The 18,406-nt window shown below is 34.8% G+C and overlaps 1 protein-coding gene across 1 annotated transcript; it reads right to left on the bottom strand.

Moving 5' to 3' along the window:
- Positions 1-7,644: 7,644 nt before the first annotated feature.
- LOC148846340 (UPF0481 protein At3g47200-like) lies at positions 7,645-9,183 on the bottom strand. The gene has a single exon (XM_088955615.1). It carries the CDS (start codon positions 9,152-9,154, stop codon positions 7,796-7,798), a length of 1,359 nt encoding a protein of 452 aa, XP_088811741.1. The 5' UTR covers positions 9,155-9,183; the 3' UTR covers positions 7,645-7,795.
- Positions 9,184-18,406: the final 9,223 nt, after the last annotated feature.

The following is an 18,406-nucleotide window of genomic DNA, read 5'->3' as shown; positions in this document are numbered from 1 at the left end:
TATGAAAAGCTCTTGAAATGTATTCTCAAATGCATAAAACTAACCTGGATTTAGAGTTACCTAAGTGGAGATATGTCCAATTTATTAGAGTGTTGAATTCACCATAAAGATTGCAAATACACTAATTCCGAGCTTTGAGTTACCTAAGTGGAGATATGTTCAATTTATTACCTAAGAAAGTAAGAAGATTATTTTTTATTAGATATAGTATTTTAGAAACTTTGTGTTCAATTAGGAGTTTTCTAATTTAGTTGATATGTTATGTATAAATATTGATCATTATATATTAAATTAATATAACAAATTGAATACAACTGCTTTAAGTTTTTCATCTCCTTGTGGATTCGAGGGCTTCTCTTAGCTCCTTATTGAAGAATGTGGTTCTCTTCTTCCTCCCAGACTTTCCATTCTATGTCACCAAGGCAATGGTTTATTTTAAAAATTTGAAAATGACATTTGTGTCTCAAGACTCCCAAGTGACCACTTCAACAAAACAAGTTAGGGTTCTCTTCTTCTTTTCATTGTTATTGTTTGTCCTCACCCCCAATGCTATGCAATACTTCTTCTCTCCTCTCCTTCAACCGGTCAAATGTTAGTTGTAACAAGAACCTTTTTGGGTGGCAATGAAGAGAATGACAGCAACCTTTTTGTTCTTGGGTGGTGAGTAGAATTGCGACAAATTTATTGGGTAGCAATGACCTTTAGATATCATCTTTCCCTCTTATTTCTTTAATTTCCCCATCAAACAATGAAAGGATTATAATTTCATCTTCTCTTTCTTTCTTTCTTTCTTTTATATCTAAAACCACTAATGAAAACTCTATTACAGACCCTACAACCAGTATGAATTACTTGAATGAGCAATATCCAAATCTCGTGTAATAGGTTGGATGGTAAGGCTACAGATGGGGCTCCATGAAAGACAAATGATGATTGAAGAGGTAGGGAAAGTTGGGGGTAGTGTTGCTAAGGGTAAGGTGGTAGGAGGTAGAAGGTTGGGAATCTAGGGCTTTCTAGGCTCTTGAATTGATCTCGTGTGGAGAACTTCAGACCTCTCCTACTTATATAGGAAGGGGTAAAGCTATTAAGGGAGACAGAAAAACGATAGGAGGAAACTTGTTTGTTCTAGATAGGTAACTATGATTTGTTAAATACATAACAGGTAAGTTTCTTATGCTCTGTTTGGTTCGTGGGAAGATTTTGGTGGGAGGAAAGGATATGATGAAAAAGTGTAAAATTTTCACTTTTAATTGTTTGGTTATACAAAGGAAAATAGTGGGAAATTTTTTTTTTCCATGTAGTGTCAAATTAAGTTGAGAGTGGTGATGGATGTGATAGTGCATCATATGTTAGTTACACTACTAATGTTTATTAGGGACATCACATATCGTATTTTTGTCATTGTTCATTCTGAATGATATATTTGCTAGTAATGAGGTTACTGAGTTCATTGTAGGTGCCACCGCAGGTTCCATATGGTTTGTTAGGTCGCGGGACCCTATGATTTTAGTTGCTAGCAACATGGTTGTATTGCTTTTGGTGATGGTGACAGACTTCACCATAGGTACTGTGGCAATTACTTTTGTATCATTATGATGCCCATTGCAAATTTTGTGATGGTGATCTACATGTAGTACTTACACTCTCAAGTAGTAGAAACATGTAATCTTCTCTAGCTTGGATGATTTGCAGAACTCTCAGCGTTGATTTGGCCAACTACAATTTCCTTTTGGAAATATTTGTTGATTGATTTCAATGGTTGTGGCAGGTAGAAATAACGGGTTTTAAATAAATTAGAAAAATCAAAAGAACTCTAATAAAGCCATAAGACTTGTAAATTACACAACATTTGCATAAAATGAGATTGGGTAAAGGGTTTCCATAAGAAATCAGATGTGCATGCTCTATAAGAAATTAGTTTCTATAAATATTTCTTTTATTTTTCTTTAATATTTCATCTATTTTTATATTATATTTATAAATATTTTAAATTTTAAAATTTATTATTTTATTTATGATATCATGGATTGAACCATTTCACTTAGATGGTTGAATCATTGACCCAAAGATAGGTGGCAAAGCAGTTCCATTTCTTTTTTATTTTTTATTTTTAGGCGATTCCATTTCCATGTCAATTTTTAAAACTTTGGTGTAAAGTCCACATACGCCCCATTGTTTTGGTGGTCTCACTTATTTAGGAGTGATCATGTGTCAAACTAGTCAAAGCCGAGCTTTGGTGTAAAGTCCACATACCCATGGTTTTCGAACCGCTGTTGACGTGTATGGTCAGACCATTCGACCCGGGTGGTCGAACTATCGACCAGTTCAACGGTTTTAACCATTTTTTATTTTTAATTATTTTTAATTATCTTTTTAATTTGCATTGTCAGAATAAACCATTCGTTCGAACTAGACAGTTGAACCATCAACCTAAAAACCGGTGGCCAAAACAATTCCATTTTTGAATTATTTTTTAAAACCACGATTTTCACCACCTACCTTCTTGCTTGGTGAATTGCACCCATTGATCAGCAAATAAGGCTGCTCATGCTATAGCAAAATGGGAGCCAGGTCGGTTATTCCAGATATCTTGAATTCTATTCTTGTAAATGATATTTCATCAAGCTTGAATCAACGAAATCAGCATACGAGCTTTCTATCCTAAAAAAAGAAAAGATTTAGAGTATTAAAGTGGGGTCTCAAATTAGTCAACTGATATTGAAATGCAGATGACGTGAAAAGGTTCCAACTAACCTTGCCATCGAAATGGAATGACATATAGATGAAACTAATATGGTCCATCTATCGGCATGGTGTCCTAATTGATATGCCAAATCAGTCTAAAGATCTACGTGATCGAAGTCATTTTTTAACAATCATTGAATTAATCTCAATTATCTAAATGTATTGGGATTTCAATCAATTTAGGCCATTCAATTAAGTATATATTTGGTATGGATGCTGCATATACAACAATATTTTATGAGAAAATGATGATTTTTTTTTTGTCTGGAAATGTTACTGTCAAATAGAACGTTTTATGGGACAACAACAACACCTTCTGTTTGGTACCATTGCTCCATATCTATTTTCGACATTGATATTATTGTAGGAAGTAGTTCAGGACAATGCCACATCATGTCTTCATTGGCAGCAACGAGCTCCAAACTGAGAAAACGTCAAATTCGATGTTTCCCTAGACCATGCCTTTTTGATTTTCAAGGCATGGCTTGGAGCACAATTTTTTATGGAAAAACGGTTTCAAACATGCTACCGTTTTTGGGAGCACCGATTTTTCCAAGATAACACTGATGTATCACCATTTTCTGGAGCAACGGCATTGATATCAAACACCGCCTAAATCAATCAAATAATCTATGTTATCTAAGTGGTCTCTTGAAAGTAATGAATTAATCATGAGCATGTATCAATGTCTCAATTGATCTCATCCATTCAATTAATGAATGAAGATTTCTAAGTGTGTATCAAGTTACCTATATATTTATCATAAAAAGAAAAAAATCTATTTTGAAAAACCATCCAAATGATGTACCTATTTTGTTTTAGAATGCATTGGATTAAATTGGGATCTGTTTTGGTTCTTTTGGGTCTGGTGTCGTTTTAGCCAAGTTAATTGGGATCTCTTTTTGGCTTTCCTTGTTTTAGGCAGGTTATGGTTGACCCTCATTTTTGTACTTGTTTTCTTTTTCTTCTTTTATAATGTATTTATTCCTTACCATTTGCTTTTAAAAAGTCATAGGTTCAACTTTCATACAAGTTCTTAATTTTCAATTTATAGCATAAGACATCAAAGTCATTTGCAGTTCATTTCATAATAACTTATAATGTTTTGACCTTTTATTAGTTTAATTTATTGATATTAGTCAATTTTTGATATCAATCCAAATTTGATTCAATTTCAAAGTTCAACTATATATAGTGAATTTCCGAATATTTATTGCACATTAAATTAAAATTTCAACCATTCACGTCAAGACTTTAACAACATTAAAGATGTTAGATATGACGTGTTGTTTTATCATTGGTTCACATCTTTTGCTGAACGGATAGAGATGTTAGATAAGGTTTTATTCAAATTCAAATATTAACAATTCAAATTCGTATCTAACTATATCTGATTCAAATTGACTCATTTTGCACCTTAGATAGAGAGATGTTACCCTAAATTCCCAAAATTTCAAGTTATATAGGTATCTCTACAAAGAAACTAATTAATTTATGAAAACATATTAGACTAACTTCAAATTCCATACATTCTAATTTAATTAAAATGATATAATCCTGTTAAGGCTTCTCAAAAAAAAAAAAAAAAAAAGAAAAGAAAAGGAAAAGGTTAAGCTATAAGACTCACATCTAACCATTTTCAACCACGACAGAACTAGTGAACCTAACAATGTTCTTCTATGGTCTTGAATTTCACTGTAAATAGAAGCTTAAGATGCCAATAGGTCATACAAACCTATTAAATAAGTAACTTTTGTAAAAAATATTTTAGAAAATCCAAGTGCGAAAGTGCAACCACTAGAGATCTGTAAAAATATACGGAACAACATCCTTTAAGCTATGTTTGGTTTAAAGGAAAAGGTAAGAAAGGAAGGAAAAGGTATGAAAACCCATACAAGATTTATAAAGGTTTTTCTACCTTTCCTCTCCTTTTTCTACTTTTTCCTTTAAACCAAACACAGCTTTCGTGCAACCTGAGCCAATTGAGATTGTGCTATCACCATACAATGGGATAGATTACCAAATATTCAGTCACAAAACAATGAAAAAAATTAACGGAATTTCTTCATGTTAATTATTACTTATAATGCACAATTGATGCCTCCTTACAATTTTGCCCTCATAATAAAACTGGAGCAAATTAACAAATATATGTGTTTGTCACAAAAAAGTTCAGAAATTCAGTGGCACATTCAAACCAGTTTTAAGTTCCTAATTCCTAAATTTGTTTTTGTTTCTTAATGTACCAACGCACAAGTTCCTAGGTGGCGAAATTGATTTTTAGGACAGTGGTTGCTAGCTACACACCTGATCAGCTATTACAAATAAGTTTCTCTCTCTCTCTCTATTTTGCATATTGTTCCAATTTCAGTAGAGTACTGCTATTGCCTGTTGCCTCCAATTTCAGTAGAGTACTGCTATTGCCTGTTGTCATTTGTAGTTCATTTTATTAATAATATATAATATTTAATTATTTTAATTTAATAGTGCTATTAAATATTTAATTGCATTTTCAAATTCATTTTTAATCCAATACAAATTCAACGGATAAGATTAAATTCAATTTTTTTCGATAAAGACAGAAGGGGCCATGGTTTTCAAAACCGGACTGGACCAGACGGTCGGACCGGAAAAACCGAGAACCAGTCAGGTGTTCGGTTCCATTTTCCCCTAAAAACCAGATTTCTCCCCAAAATTGTTGATTTTGGTCAACAAACTGCTGAACTGGGTGGTTAACCATTTGAACAGTTTTGATCATTTTTTATTTTTTTGTTAGAATGGGCCAAGCATTCGGTTCGAACGATCGGACCATTCGACCCGGTAACCGAACCCCTAACTGGTTCGGTCACTAGGTCGGTTTTAAAAACCATGGAAGGGGCTACACAAGACAGGGGGAGGGAAGAGAGACTAAAAGACAAAGAATCCGAAGAGAATGAAAGCACTTCATGAGCCAACCGATCTATAGACTGATTAGCCTCCCAAAAACACATGTTTGTACCTTAATCCTCTGTCGAACAAGCTCTTCATCTGAACACATTCTTTGATCATGTTAGTTATGCTCCAAAGAGGGAGAGTTTTCTCATTGAGACATGAGATAACAAGCTTGGAGTCGTCTTCAATAATGATAGGAGATTCTCTGAAATTCTAAGCCATATTGTGGGCTTCCCAAATTGCCCAAGCTTCATCTTGGTTGATGGTGGAAACCTCTAATTTAAACACTTTTAAGTCTAAGACTTTTCCAAGGTGGCCTTGAGCAATACTTTCTATTGAGAAATTTCTATCACTGTTGCCGGAAGCGTCAAAATTAATCTAGATATAGCTGATATTGGGGATTTCCATACTATAGGCTTCTGGTGCTTAGCACACATTCAACAATGGATTATCTCATTCCCTCTAAATATTCTAAAAAGAGGTTCATCGCCCTTTCCAGAACAATTGGAGGGCGAGAAAACTTGTACTTAGAAACTCTTTCATTCATATTTTCCCAAATTAACCATAAGATAAATGCTAGTTTTTTCTCTTATATGAGCACTCCCATCCCCCTTGTTATTTCCAATACGAAACCATCGCTCCACAATAGATTGATCATTCTCATTAGGACCTCAAGAGAGGGGTTAATTATAGCCCAAATCTATTTAGAGAAATTATAGTAACTAAAAATATGGTCAGTGTCCTCAACTTCCCCACAAAAAACAAGTATGTCAAAACCTCTCTTCCTAAGATGATTTCTTGTAGGAAGTTTGTTTTGGAGAAGAAGGTATAGAAAAGTTTTTATTTTTGGAGGGCATCCAATTCTTTGAATCATTTTTGCTCAACCATGCATGATCGTTTTAGAGAATATGCTGATTTGATGGTGAATTCACCTTTAGGATTATAGCCCCAAATTAATTTATTATTTGCTAAATGAGGAGATGAGATTGGTTTTATTATCTGCCAAATCCGATTAAGAACTATCCTACCAACTTTATCTTCGACCTAAAATTTTCTCTCATAATCAATCAAGTTTGAGACATACATGTTGCTGCCAAGGATGGTGCCGAGGGTAACAAGGTAACTTCAATTCTTTGGCCGAGGCCGATGTGTCCAAACTGAGAACAAGAGAGTGCATGTTAGAGGCCCCGGGTTATATCTACGGGGTGGAGACTTCGACGGTCAAATTAATTAAGTGTATGAGAGGGGTTGGACCAAGCTAGAGACGAGGGCTTAGACGAGGTCACTTAAGAACAAGAGAGTTAGAGAACAATATGGAGCAAGATGGATTTACCTTAAGTTGGGTACCCCCTTTTATATTTGACCTTGCAATGGAGTGGTTAAGGGTTGTTAGGAATGGATGGCCTGGATCTTGTCCGGCCGATGCCATGTGGTGCAATCTTGGGCCTTGCCATATATGCCTACATCAATACATATCTTTATTTCATCATTTTCAATGCTTATTTCTTCGGTTAGAGGTTTCCCAAACACCCAATTATCTCCATTCCCACTAACTAACAGAGGATTCCGGGCAACGAGAATGCGTTTCTAGACCCAAGAGATATCTTTATAATTAATATTGACATCCCAAAAACTCTCTTCAAGTATTTATCCTTAATGACTTTGACCCATAGGTTTTCCTCCTCACTTGAAAATTTTCATCCAAGTTTTGCCAGAAGATTAAATTCGAATTTGAATACAAGCAAATCAAATTTAATTTCGATCCAGGTATATATCTGAGTTGATCTGATTGGTTTGCAACCCTAATTGTAAAAATGGGGAAAGCGTCACACAATCCAGACATGGAAGAGAGAGAGAGAAAGAAAATAGAGCCATTTGTAGGTCGTATGAATAATGTCCACTAGGCCCACAACTTTTCGATCGTTCTCATAAAATGCCATTAAACTAACAGTTCCATGGTCCAAATTAAATAAACGTTATCTTGTGAGCAAGATGACGGTATAATTGCAGAATATTTGCAATATAACAACGTAAATAATTGTCTTAAAATCATGAACTGCATCCGCAATTTTACAATTAGCTATCTTGGTGCTTACCTGTTATTGACATCTATTTGGTTTCACGGCTGATGAGGAGGGTAGAAATAGGCATAAACATTGAAGAAGGTCTGAGCCATGGTGAGGAGGAGGAGCACAACAGCAGCAAACAGTGAAATGAACGACCAAGGAGAGTTGAAATAAGTATTCTTCAAACTTGCCCAGTAGACATGCCAATGGCTGTCATAGTACGTATTCACATCGTCAAACAGTTTGGTTAGGTAGCATCTCTGGATGTCGAAGGCCACATCCTTGCCTAAATTATTGAAGAGATCTGCAATATCTGCATCAGTTCCGAAGTAGTTCTCAATGATATTGTGTTTGGAAAGGTACCCAACATCCTTTGGGGTGTCAATCAGGCAATCCAGTAGAGTTGCATAAGTGGTGATGTGCTTGGAGCAATGTCTGTGGCACTGTTCGTAAGCAACACAGTTAAGGAAGAAGGAGCCCATGAAGTCATCAATCGTTATTGTTGGCATTTTGAACACCCCATTTCTGAATTTCACATCCAGGAAACTATCTGCCTCTACTTTCCTGAACTGGATTCCTGCCCGCCGGAGCCTTTTAACGCATTGAATTACTTGGGTTGACGAGGTGGACTTCTGTGGCTCTGGTTGGGTCTCTGGGATGAAGCTTGAGCGGAATAAATCAAGCAAATGTTTGGGTTGGAGTCGGAGCTTATCATACTTGTTAATAATTTCGTCAGGTCTTTGCACTGCATTGTTGAAGAATTCCAAGGCAAGTTTGACGAGGGAGGGGCCTGATTCATCTCCTGGCATCTGTGATAAATCGAACAAGGATTCGAGAACAAAAAATGGAAGTTGGTTCTCAAGCCGAATTAGATCCCTCAAGATGAAGGGGAAGACCCAAGACATGGAGAAGATGGGGTCAGCATGGTCTCCCTGCACACACCTCCCAACTATCCTAAAGAGCTCGATGACAAAGCAACCATCCAAAACCATCGTCTCGACAAATTCATCACTGTCCAGGCCAATTGTCTCTGAGTAGCATTCTCTGGCCTTCTCCTCTAATGATTTGACAGTCCTCACATAGTCTTCTAGGCCTAAGCCCTTGCTTTCTGTTCTGGAAAGGAGGGAGCCCAGGAAGCGCCACTTGTGCTCTTCGATCATCTTGAGCTGACTCTCACCATGGTGGTAAGGACCGATTGATACAATATGAGGTTGGTAAGCCTTGCCGTTGGCGTCGATGAGGCTTTGAGGGACTCTAAATATGCAACAGGATCTCCGGCCAGCTGAGCTTTTCAGAAGCCACGGGGTTCTTGAGATCTTCTGTTGCATGAAAGCTAATTTCTCCTTGTTCACATCACAAATCCTTGCGACATGATCAGTCTCTTGCTTTACATCTTCAGGGTTTATTTCCATCTCTCAGTTTCCTCCTTGTTAATGTTTTTGAATTCATGACCTTTAATCTGTCTCTCTTATCTTGCACGCTCTTAATAGTGAACCAACTAGAAGAACGCACTCAGAATGGTAGATGAAGGGAAGTTGAAAGAGACTTGGAATGTTTCTTGTATGACTAGTCTAGTGGCCAAGTGGATAGATATTCCAAGTAGTCCACTAATCCTTCACTGAAATAATCAAACAGGTGGGGTGATGAAAGAGATTTAGACCTTGGCGCAGTTGGTTCTGATGAAGTTAGGGAGCTGCAGTTAATTTGTTTACTCTTACTTATTGTCCACGTTCTTCCCTTGTATATATATATATATATAGCCAGCTGCGCGTCTACCTCTCTAATTGCTCCACTGATAATGATTTTCCCGTATTGATTAGTACTTAAATGGAGTATTACATTCCATATGATTCAAAATTGCTTGGATAGTACTTCACTAGTACGTTGCATAACAATAGTTCTCATGGATAATTCCACAATTGCTTGGGTGGTATCTGATGGGGGTATTTTGGTTCTCCGAATGACATCACGACACATGGCATCCAAGTGATATCTCAGTGTCGAGTAAGCAGATCATCTCGATAAATCAGCTTGTAGCATCTCGCATAGGCCAACCTGGAGTACCTCGGCTTTGGTCGAACTAATAGGCCTCCGAGCTAAGAGCGACCTACTTCCGAACTGGCCGAGCTATGAGAAGTATCAATGGCGACCTACAAGGCATGCTCGCTGGCTTGTCATATAGATCCGTTAACAGAGATTGATGAGTTGACCATTAGGCTGGCCAACCCACACGTACCACATGCATCAGAGTTAATCGGACGGACCTCAGCCCCCTGTGCAGATCACGTAACCAATGTCATTATTCTCCCGACTTAATGGAAATGACTCTATGAGAACACGAGACTCATTGCTAGAGGTCTATAACCACTCATACCTATATAAAGGACTCATCTTCACCTAAAGATGTATGCATGATTAAGTTATCACTCTCTCTAAATCCTCAAGAATTCCTAAAAATTCTCTTCACTGACTTAAGCATCGGAGTGCCCATCTTGAATACGAACAACCCGAACACTCTAACTCTTTTTCTTGCAAAGTTGCACAACTCTACCAGCCCTAGCTCAAAAAGGCAAGCATCTGATTAGGTGTCTAAAGCATTTGACACATGAGAACCTCTAGATCGCACACCATCATTATCTACACAACTTTCTATCCTTTGGTAACATGAGACAGATCTAGTGAGAGATCAAGAGAGAGCAGTTTAATAATATAATATGATTGAAAATAGAGCTGAGGTAGTGGCAATAGTACTAACTGTTGACTTCAGTATTAATTTGGCCTGAGATATGCCCTAAGGAAAGCAACAAAGAACAGGATATCTGGCCTACCCCACTAGGTATATAATTATTTTTTTGTTTTTTTTTTCTATTTTCGTTCTATAATAATCATGATCATCTACTTCTATGAAGGTGTTAGGCAGAAGTCACCAACCAGTCTTCTTATAATCTGGGACAAACCATAACCTACCAAAAGAGAGTATTCCACCTTCCACGCACAGTTTTAATTTCTACAGTACGTTTTTTGGTTTAAAAAAGGCAACGTAATAATGGAATGAAGCATATACCTAGTAGTGTAAACATTTTGTTGGTTCTATACTCTAGATTTGGTAAATGGATTCACAAATTAACTGAACCGAAGTAACCTTTGGACAAATCACAATTTCTCTCTCTTGTTTATAGAGAAATCTTTTGTTAGCGAAATTGCGTTGTGTGTTGCAAAGAATATTTTGCACATTGTTAACACTTTTAGATTCACGAGTTTTGATTTGAAAAAAATTAAAAGGTATATATTAATTCGACATGCTTTTATTGTTTTTAATAGATAAAAGATATTAATTCAACAAGTTTTGGGTAAGTTTTGTTTTTGTGCTTGATTTGTCGAGGCTTGTAGAGGCTTGCGAGGGGTTGTTTTGCTTTGGCACTTGTTTTTGTAAGTTCGGCTTCAGTCGGTGCAATTATGTTTACACTGTTCGAACAGTCTCTTGCAATCTTGTATTAGGAATATCTTCTCATGAAATAAAGTATTTAAGTATATATATTTTTTTTCTTTTAATTATAAAATTTACCTTACTTTTTCAAAAAAAAAAAAGATAAGTTTATTAAAACTTAGAGGCATTGATCACAAATAGTAAAAGCGGAAGAATCAATTAGGCAAGGAGCGGATCCATCTAGGAGTTCTGAGGTGGAGGCGCCAGGATCCGCAGACTCTTCAGGTGGCGAGATCAATGGGGCTGTTCTTTTGGGGTGGTGAAGCTTTTGCAAGTGAATCGTTCCGAAGGTTTGAAGCAGAAGCTGAAGAGTTACGAGCTAAAGAAGGGGTTGACTGTGACCTCGAAGAGTTCTTGGAAAACAACGACTCCTTGGATGAAGCCAATGAGGCTTCCTAGTTTGGAGGTCTACCTGGCAGTAGAAAACTAAGAGGCTTATTGATTATTATGTGGATGCCTCAGTTAAAGCAGATAGAGGAGGAAGGAAGGCAGTTAGGGGTAGAAGAAGAGGAGGAAGGCAGTTTAGGTCTTTTGAAGATTTTTTAATTTGATGGTGGTTCAACTCTGTGTTTTTTTGAGATTCTTCTGCTTTTTGTGGGTTTCAGAAGGACGTCACTCTCTCAGGGTTTGGTTGTTTGGGAGAATGACGGTTCAGCCTAATTGGGGTAATGGGGTAGGTGCCAGTTTGGAATTGATGTCAATTCACGGCCCGTATTGATGTATAAGGTGGGGGTGTTTGACATTTTAAATTATTATAGGTATACAGTAAAATTCAGAATTCTGTAGTGGACTGCAGCATACTTTTCTGTTGTTTTAGGTTGGAAGATGTGAAGTTTTTTGTGCTTAGTTTTAACCTGGAAAATGTTCTAGCCTCTTTTGAGAGCCTCAATCCTCTTACTCGGATTGTATTGTTCTCTTCTTTTCTTCACCTTTTTTTCTCTTTTAATAATTTTTCTTTCCTTTTTACTCTGCACAAAAAAAAAAAAAATATTTTACATCACTTCTGTCATTGGCCCATGCTTTGTCGCGAATTCTAGGGTTTCATAATGTAACTTTTACTCCTTTTATAAAGTTAATAGTGGAACTAAAATCATTTCATTCAACGTTCAAAAATTTTCACAAAAACAAGCTAAGGAGGTGCGACCTTTCATCCACCCTAAAAGGTGAAAATACTGGAGCGATTTTTTTTTTTTTGGTTTTCGTTATAGAACTCCCCTTCAATGGTTAGTTCCCCCCACTATTTCTTATTTTTAAATTTTTTTCCTCTTTTTTTTCTCATGTTCTTAACATTTTTCTTGATGAAGTTTATTTTCCTATTCAATTCGTTCTCTTTAGTTAATGACCTATGCTCAGTATGAGAATACTATACATATTTAAGTTAGAATTAAAACATGTTAGAACAAGAGTATGGTGCAGCACGTCCCTTTACATATATTTTTATTTTGATATTTTTTAGCGAGTAACAAGAGTACGGCCCCATTCGGTGCACAGAAAAATTAGAAGTTGACTAATTTTATTAATTGAAAATTTGAAAGATATCAAGGATTTTTCTTTTTAGGTAGAGCTTAAAATATAAGGAAGGCTTAAAAATTGTTTCTCCATGAGACTACACAACCAGGGGGATCATTGATGAGAATAAAATTTGTCATATTTTTATCCCTTAATATTCAGTATTTTACACTTAATTGGTATCTAATTGGACTCATTACTCTTGTATTTCGATTCAGGGCAAGCAAGAAGGTGATTGAAAGAAAACAAGGCTAATGGGATGATTTTGCACAGTTTCGGCACCGATCAGTTATTTGGGCATAATTCTCAATTCCAGACTCCGATTTGGACAATTCAAGAAGCACTAGAAAGATAAGAAAAAGGCCCACAACTTTTATGTTTTGGGTTTTGGTAGAATCGGTCCATATCAAAGACGAATTCGGGCCCAAAGTTGGAGTAAATTCGTAGTAAGGCCCATTTTACAAGCTGAATCCCAATTTGCAGAATAGTCTTGAAGCAAGCCCGAATTGTTAAAGAAGCACAGTTCGAATTCAAGATCCAAGAGTCTCATTAGAATAGAAGTTGAATGTAATATCAATAAAAGAGTTTTATCAGATTTAAATTCTCAAATTGTAATCCTAAAAAGATAAGAGATAAGAGTTAGGTAGGATAAGTTCAAATTAGACTAGGACTTTCCAGTTTGAGGATAATCTCCTTAAGGGAGTTGGAGAGCAGTCATCTCCCCAAATCTACATAAAGGGAGGGCAGACCAGCACCCAAGGCATCAATTTCCTCAAAGAGAGCTTCAGTCTTCAGAGAGAGAAATCAGCAACCAAGGAGGAAGATGCAAGAGTTCACCCCTCTTTCTCATCTGGAAGCTGCGATTTCATCATGAGGTGTCTGTATGTTTTTATTTCTGGTTGAAGGGTTAGGGAAGCTTTGATTCTTTAAACATTGTGAGATCTAATTGATTTTTATTTCAGTTCATTGTTTATGAGTATTCATATGTTTTCTACGAATTAACTATGATGATTATTTTTGTTGATTAAGCAAGAAGGGCCTCTTGCTCATTCAATGAAAATAATCTATGGCCGATTGAACCTCCAGTTTCGTATATGATTGGTAGGTTCAATCATGGTGGCAACTAACATAAATTGATTGCAAAAAAAGTTTTCGATCTATGTTAGGAAAATGTATGATCTGGTTTAAACGGTCCAAACTTGTGAGATCGCTGACCAGAATTGTGTCTCTCCCCTCTTAATGCTATTAATAGGTTAAATCCTAAGAGCTTGTTTAGGACTGCCTATTAATAAGGGAAGCAATCAAAGAGCTTGTTTTGGTTGTCGAATAATAAGAGTAGAGGCTAGCTGTTAGAGCTTGTTAATAGCTATAACCAATTTATTCATAAACATATGAATCTATCTTTGCATCAATGATCAATGCTATGAATGAAAGCTGAACTTGTCCCTTCAACCGGAAGCCATCTCCCATCGATTTAATCTTTGTTTTCTGTTATTTTCTGCTATCTTCTTATTTTCCTTAGATTTACAATCCCCCTTAATCCATCTACTTAGAAATAAATCCACCCAATCCCTGTGGAGAACGACCTTGCTCATCACTATCTGCAAATTATTAACCCAGAGCAAGACTATTTATCTTTGGTTGGGTTTGGCACCCATCAATCATCTCCAAACCTATAAAACCTCCCAACCCTAGTGCAAACCGGGTTTTATCCCATGTCTCTGCTACAACCAAAAGATTACCAACCAACCAATTGACACTTTGCCATGGAATGTTAAAACTAAATTAATAAAAAATATCTATTTATAATTTATTGTTGTTTGCACAACAGAAAATAAAAAAAATAGAAAGAAAATTTGGAATATCCTAAAAATCATTAGTATGAATATTGATATAAATAAATTAATATGAATAAAATTTTTAAAATTTATTGATATGAATAAATTAATTTTTAAAAAATTTTGAATTTATGAAAAATTAATTATTGAAAATATAAACAGTTTCAGAAATTTAGATTTTAAAATTAAATTTCACCAAATTAAATTACCAAAAACATGAAAATTAGTTTATGGAAATCACTAAATTAAAAATTCCCAATAAATACCAAAAGACAATGTAAATTACCAGTAATTATAGAAATTATTAATAATTACCAAATATAAATATCAATATTAAAATTATCCAATATTTTTTTTTTCAAATTAATAATTACCAAAAACCAATGTAAATTACTAATAATTAATTATGGAAATTATCAAAAGTTTCCAGTTTAACAAATTTCAAAAAATATCATATTTTCTAAATTTATAGGGAAATTATAAATATACTTAAAATTTCCCAATAGTTTTCCAATTTAAAATTAAGTTTTATTAATTTTTATTACCAAAATTAAGTTTTAAACTCATAATTTTTGGAAAATTATGTAAAATTACTGAAAAATAATTTCTTTAAAATTTTTAAAAATAATTATCTTTAAATTACTTAATTTTTTATGTAATAATAATCAATATTAGATAATAGTAATATACCATTAATTTGTATAATAATAAATTAATATTTAAATATTCAAATTTGATTATTCATCAAATATCCATATTTAAATATTAAAATATCAAAAGATATAGGTATTTAAATTATTTAAATTATCTTATACCATTAATGTTTGTTATGACGTTGAAATGGGAGGCAGGGTGACATCACCAGAGGCTAAGAGTCAGATAATGTGAAAAAATGAGGGGCCTAGGTTGGGTGAAGGTAGAGCCGTATTGAACTTGACTTGTCGTGTTTATTTTTCATTATTTTAAAATTAATTTAATTGGAATTTAAATTAATATTTTTACTTTATTAAATTTTAATTTATTTAGTAAATTTTTATTGATGCATAATTTAAGCTATGATACTATACCAAGTTTATTACTATTTAAAATTCTTAATCTTGTTGGAATTTGTTATTATAAATTAAGTATAATATTTCTATAATTAATTTTAATAATTATTATTATTAAAATTAAAAATAGTAATTTATGTTGAATTTTCTATTGTGTTTATCATTTTTAAATTAAAATTAGTATAGTATATATAAACTTATTATAATTAATTATTAAATTTTTAATGATGATATGAAAAATATTATGTATAATTACAATAATTTTTTAATTATTAAATTTTATTACTTTTATTATTTGTCTTATTGTCTTACTTATTTTATTCTTATTAGTCTTTTGGATAATTTTTACTCATCTTGTTAGTATTTTAGATAGAGAAAAAGAGATGGGGTGTTGGGAAAGAGGCGTTAGAGTTAGGTTGTTTTTTGTGAGATAGGTTAGGAGATGTTGATGGAGGAAGTTTTAAGTGGGGGAGGAGATAGTTTAGAAGAACCTTTAGGAGAGGAGATGATTTAGTTGAGAGAGAGAGAGAGAGAGAGAGAGAGAGAGAGAGAGAGAGAGAGAGAGAGAGAGAGAGAGAGAGAGAGAGAGAGAGATTTTAGGAACAAGATATATAAATGAGATTATTGCCTATGTTGTTTCCCTATTGGTTTAATGGACAATTACGTGGAATTAAAAAAATTAAAAATTCAAAAAAAAAAAAGGAAATTTGGAAGGGGGTTTGGAGCAAGGAGAGGCTGAAATGCTACTGTTGGCTGATGTATGCAAAAGCTGAATTTCAAGCAAAAGAAATTTAAACTGACACAGTGACACTAAATTGGAAGAACCAATGAAAAAAATGATCCAATAGATGAATTCTACTGCTTGGGTTCATGCATTGAAATATTAACACCTTCCTTGGTTGATGGAAAACAAAAATTTCTCCCCAAGAAGGAAGCGAAAACATGTATACACTAGGTGGTGATCTATTCTGTGTATAGAGATCAAAACTTGAGAGTCCTATCCATCAAGGACTCAAAGTTTAACTAGGATATAAACTCTCATGCCAAATTATCGCTATCAATTATCATATCCATCTAATAGTAGAAATTAATTGACTTGTTGGAAGCTTGCATCCTAGTTGAACTTGAAGTCCTTGATGGGTAGAGACTCTCTCAAGTTTTGATCTCTATACATAGGATAGATTACCACCCAGTGGCTGTTTGGCATCGTTGTCATTTTCTGGAGCAATGGCGCCACATCAGCGCCACATCGGAAAAACGGTGCTCTAGGAAACAGGCATTTGTTTGGAACCATACGTTTTTCCATAAAAACATGCTCCAAGCCATGTCTTGGAAATCGGGAATCCATGGCTTGGAGCAATGCTAAATTTGGTGTTTCTTGGAACTGCAGTTCGTTGCCACCAATAGGGCAGTGATGTGGCACTGGATAATGGGTACCAATGCTGAAAATGTTTCTTTGAGCAATGGTACCAAATAAAAAAACTTGTTGTTGCTCCAGGAAATGTCCTACCTGGCAGAAATAATTCCAAACAAAAATAAAGATCCAAACCACACATCACATCAGCAGAAAACAGTGCTGCAACTGCAGCATCGATGCCAAACATATACCTAGTGAATACATGTTTTTCTCTTCTTTGGAGAGGAATTTTTGTTTCCAGCAACCAAGGTGTATGAGAATTGGATGAAGAACCATCCCAAGGAAGGTGTTAATATTTCAATGCATGCATGAACACAAACAAGGTGCATGAAATTCGGCTTCTACTAACAGATGCAACATCCTTTCATCTTAGTCATTGAAGTAACATAAAGAAGAATATTGATAGGTTCACAAGTTAAGTAGTGATTAAGAATGGTTGTATGTGAGGCTTCTAGCCTAGCTAGCCTTTTTTTTCTCTTTTTAAGCGTAAATGCAAATTCATAAGACGATAGTTTAAAACATGTTATTTAAGCTTAAATTTATGGCATCTGAATTTAATTAAATACTAGTAGGGGCCCGTGTTAAGTGAAAGTTAAACAATAGAAACATATAAGAGTAGACAATTGTTTTATATTGTAATTTTTTAAATAATTAATAATTATTTATATTTTATATAATAATTGTAATTTTTTTTGCAATACAAAAATAATAATTAATTTCACTTAGGGTTGCTTATCAAACCAATGAAAATGACCAAACTGACCAGCCCGACCCAAGTTGACCTGAGTTGATCGGTTTTCCAATATTTCCAGTCAACTTTGGTTCAACAATTTTCCAACTTGATTAGGATGGGTCAATTTTGGTTTTCTTTTTTTTTTTTTTTTGAAAATGGTCAATTTTGGTTTGGCCATTTGTAAGCTAACCAAATTCAAACCAACCTCGCTATAGATGTATATTAATATTTTATATTTTAAATATAATTTTCTAATATGGGAAAGTGGAAAATTCTCATATTTCTAAGGGGTTGTTTGATTGCACTTTTCAGAGGTCTGAATCTGAAAATGTTGCTTTTCAGACCTCACCCCTTGTTTGGTTTTACCTCTTAAACATGGTCTGAATCTTATACTCATATATGAAAATAATAGACCTTGGGCTGGCTCTTAACGTGCTCAGATGCATTTCAGAGCCGGTGCAAGGTCGAATCTACCCTTCTATTTTTGTAGAAATGACGTGTGCTACCCTTGATTACCCCCAAATCCAAAAAACCTAACCATTTTGCAGGAAGGAAGAACGCCTTTCTCACTCTCACTTAGGGATCTCTCTCTCTCTCTCTCTCAGGGAGGAAGAACGCCTCTCTATCTCTC

Source organism: Nelumbo lutea, chromosome 7, assembly GCF_056320005.1.
Source record: "Nelumbo lutea isolate HS-2025 chromosome 7, American lotus-T2T, whole genome shotgun sequence".
Lineage (NCBI taxonomy): Eukaryota > Viridiplantae > Streptophyta > Magnoliopsida > Proteales > Nelumbonaceae > Nelumbo > Nelumbo lutea.
This window is presented reverse-complemented; position numbering and strand designations above follow the sequence as displayed.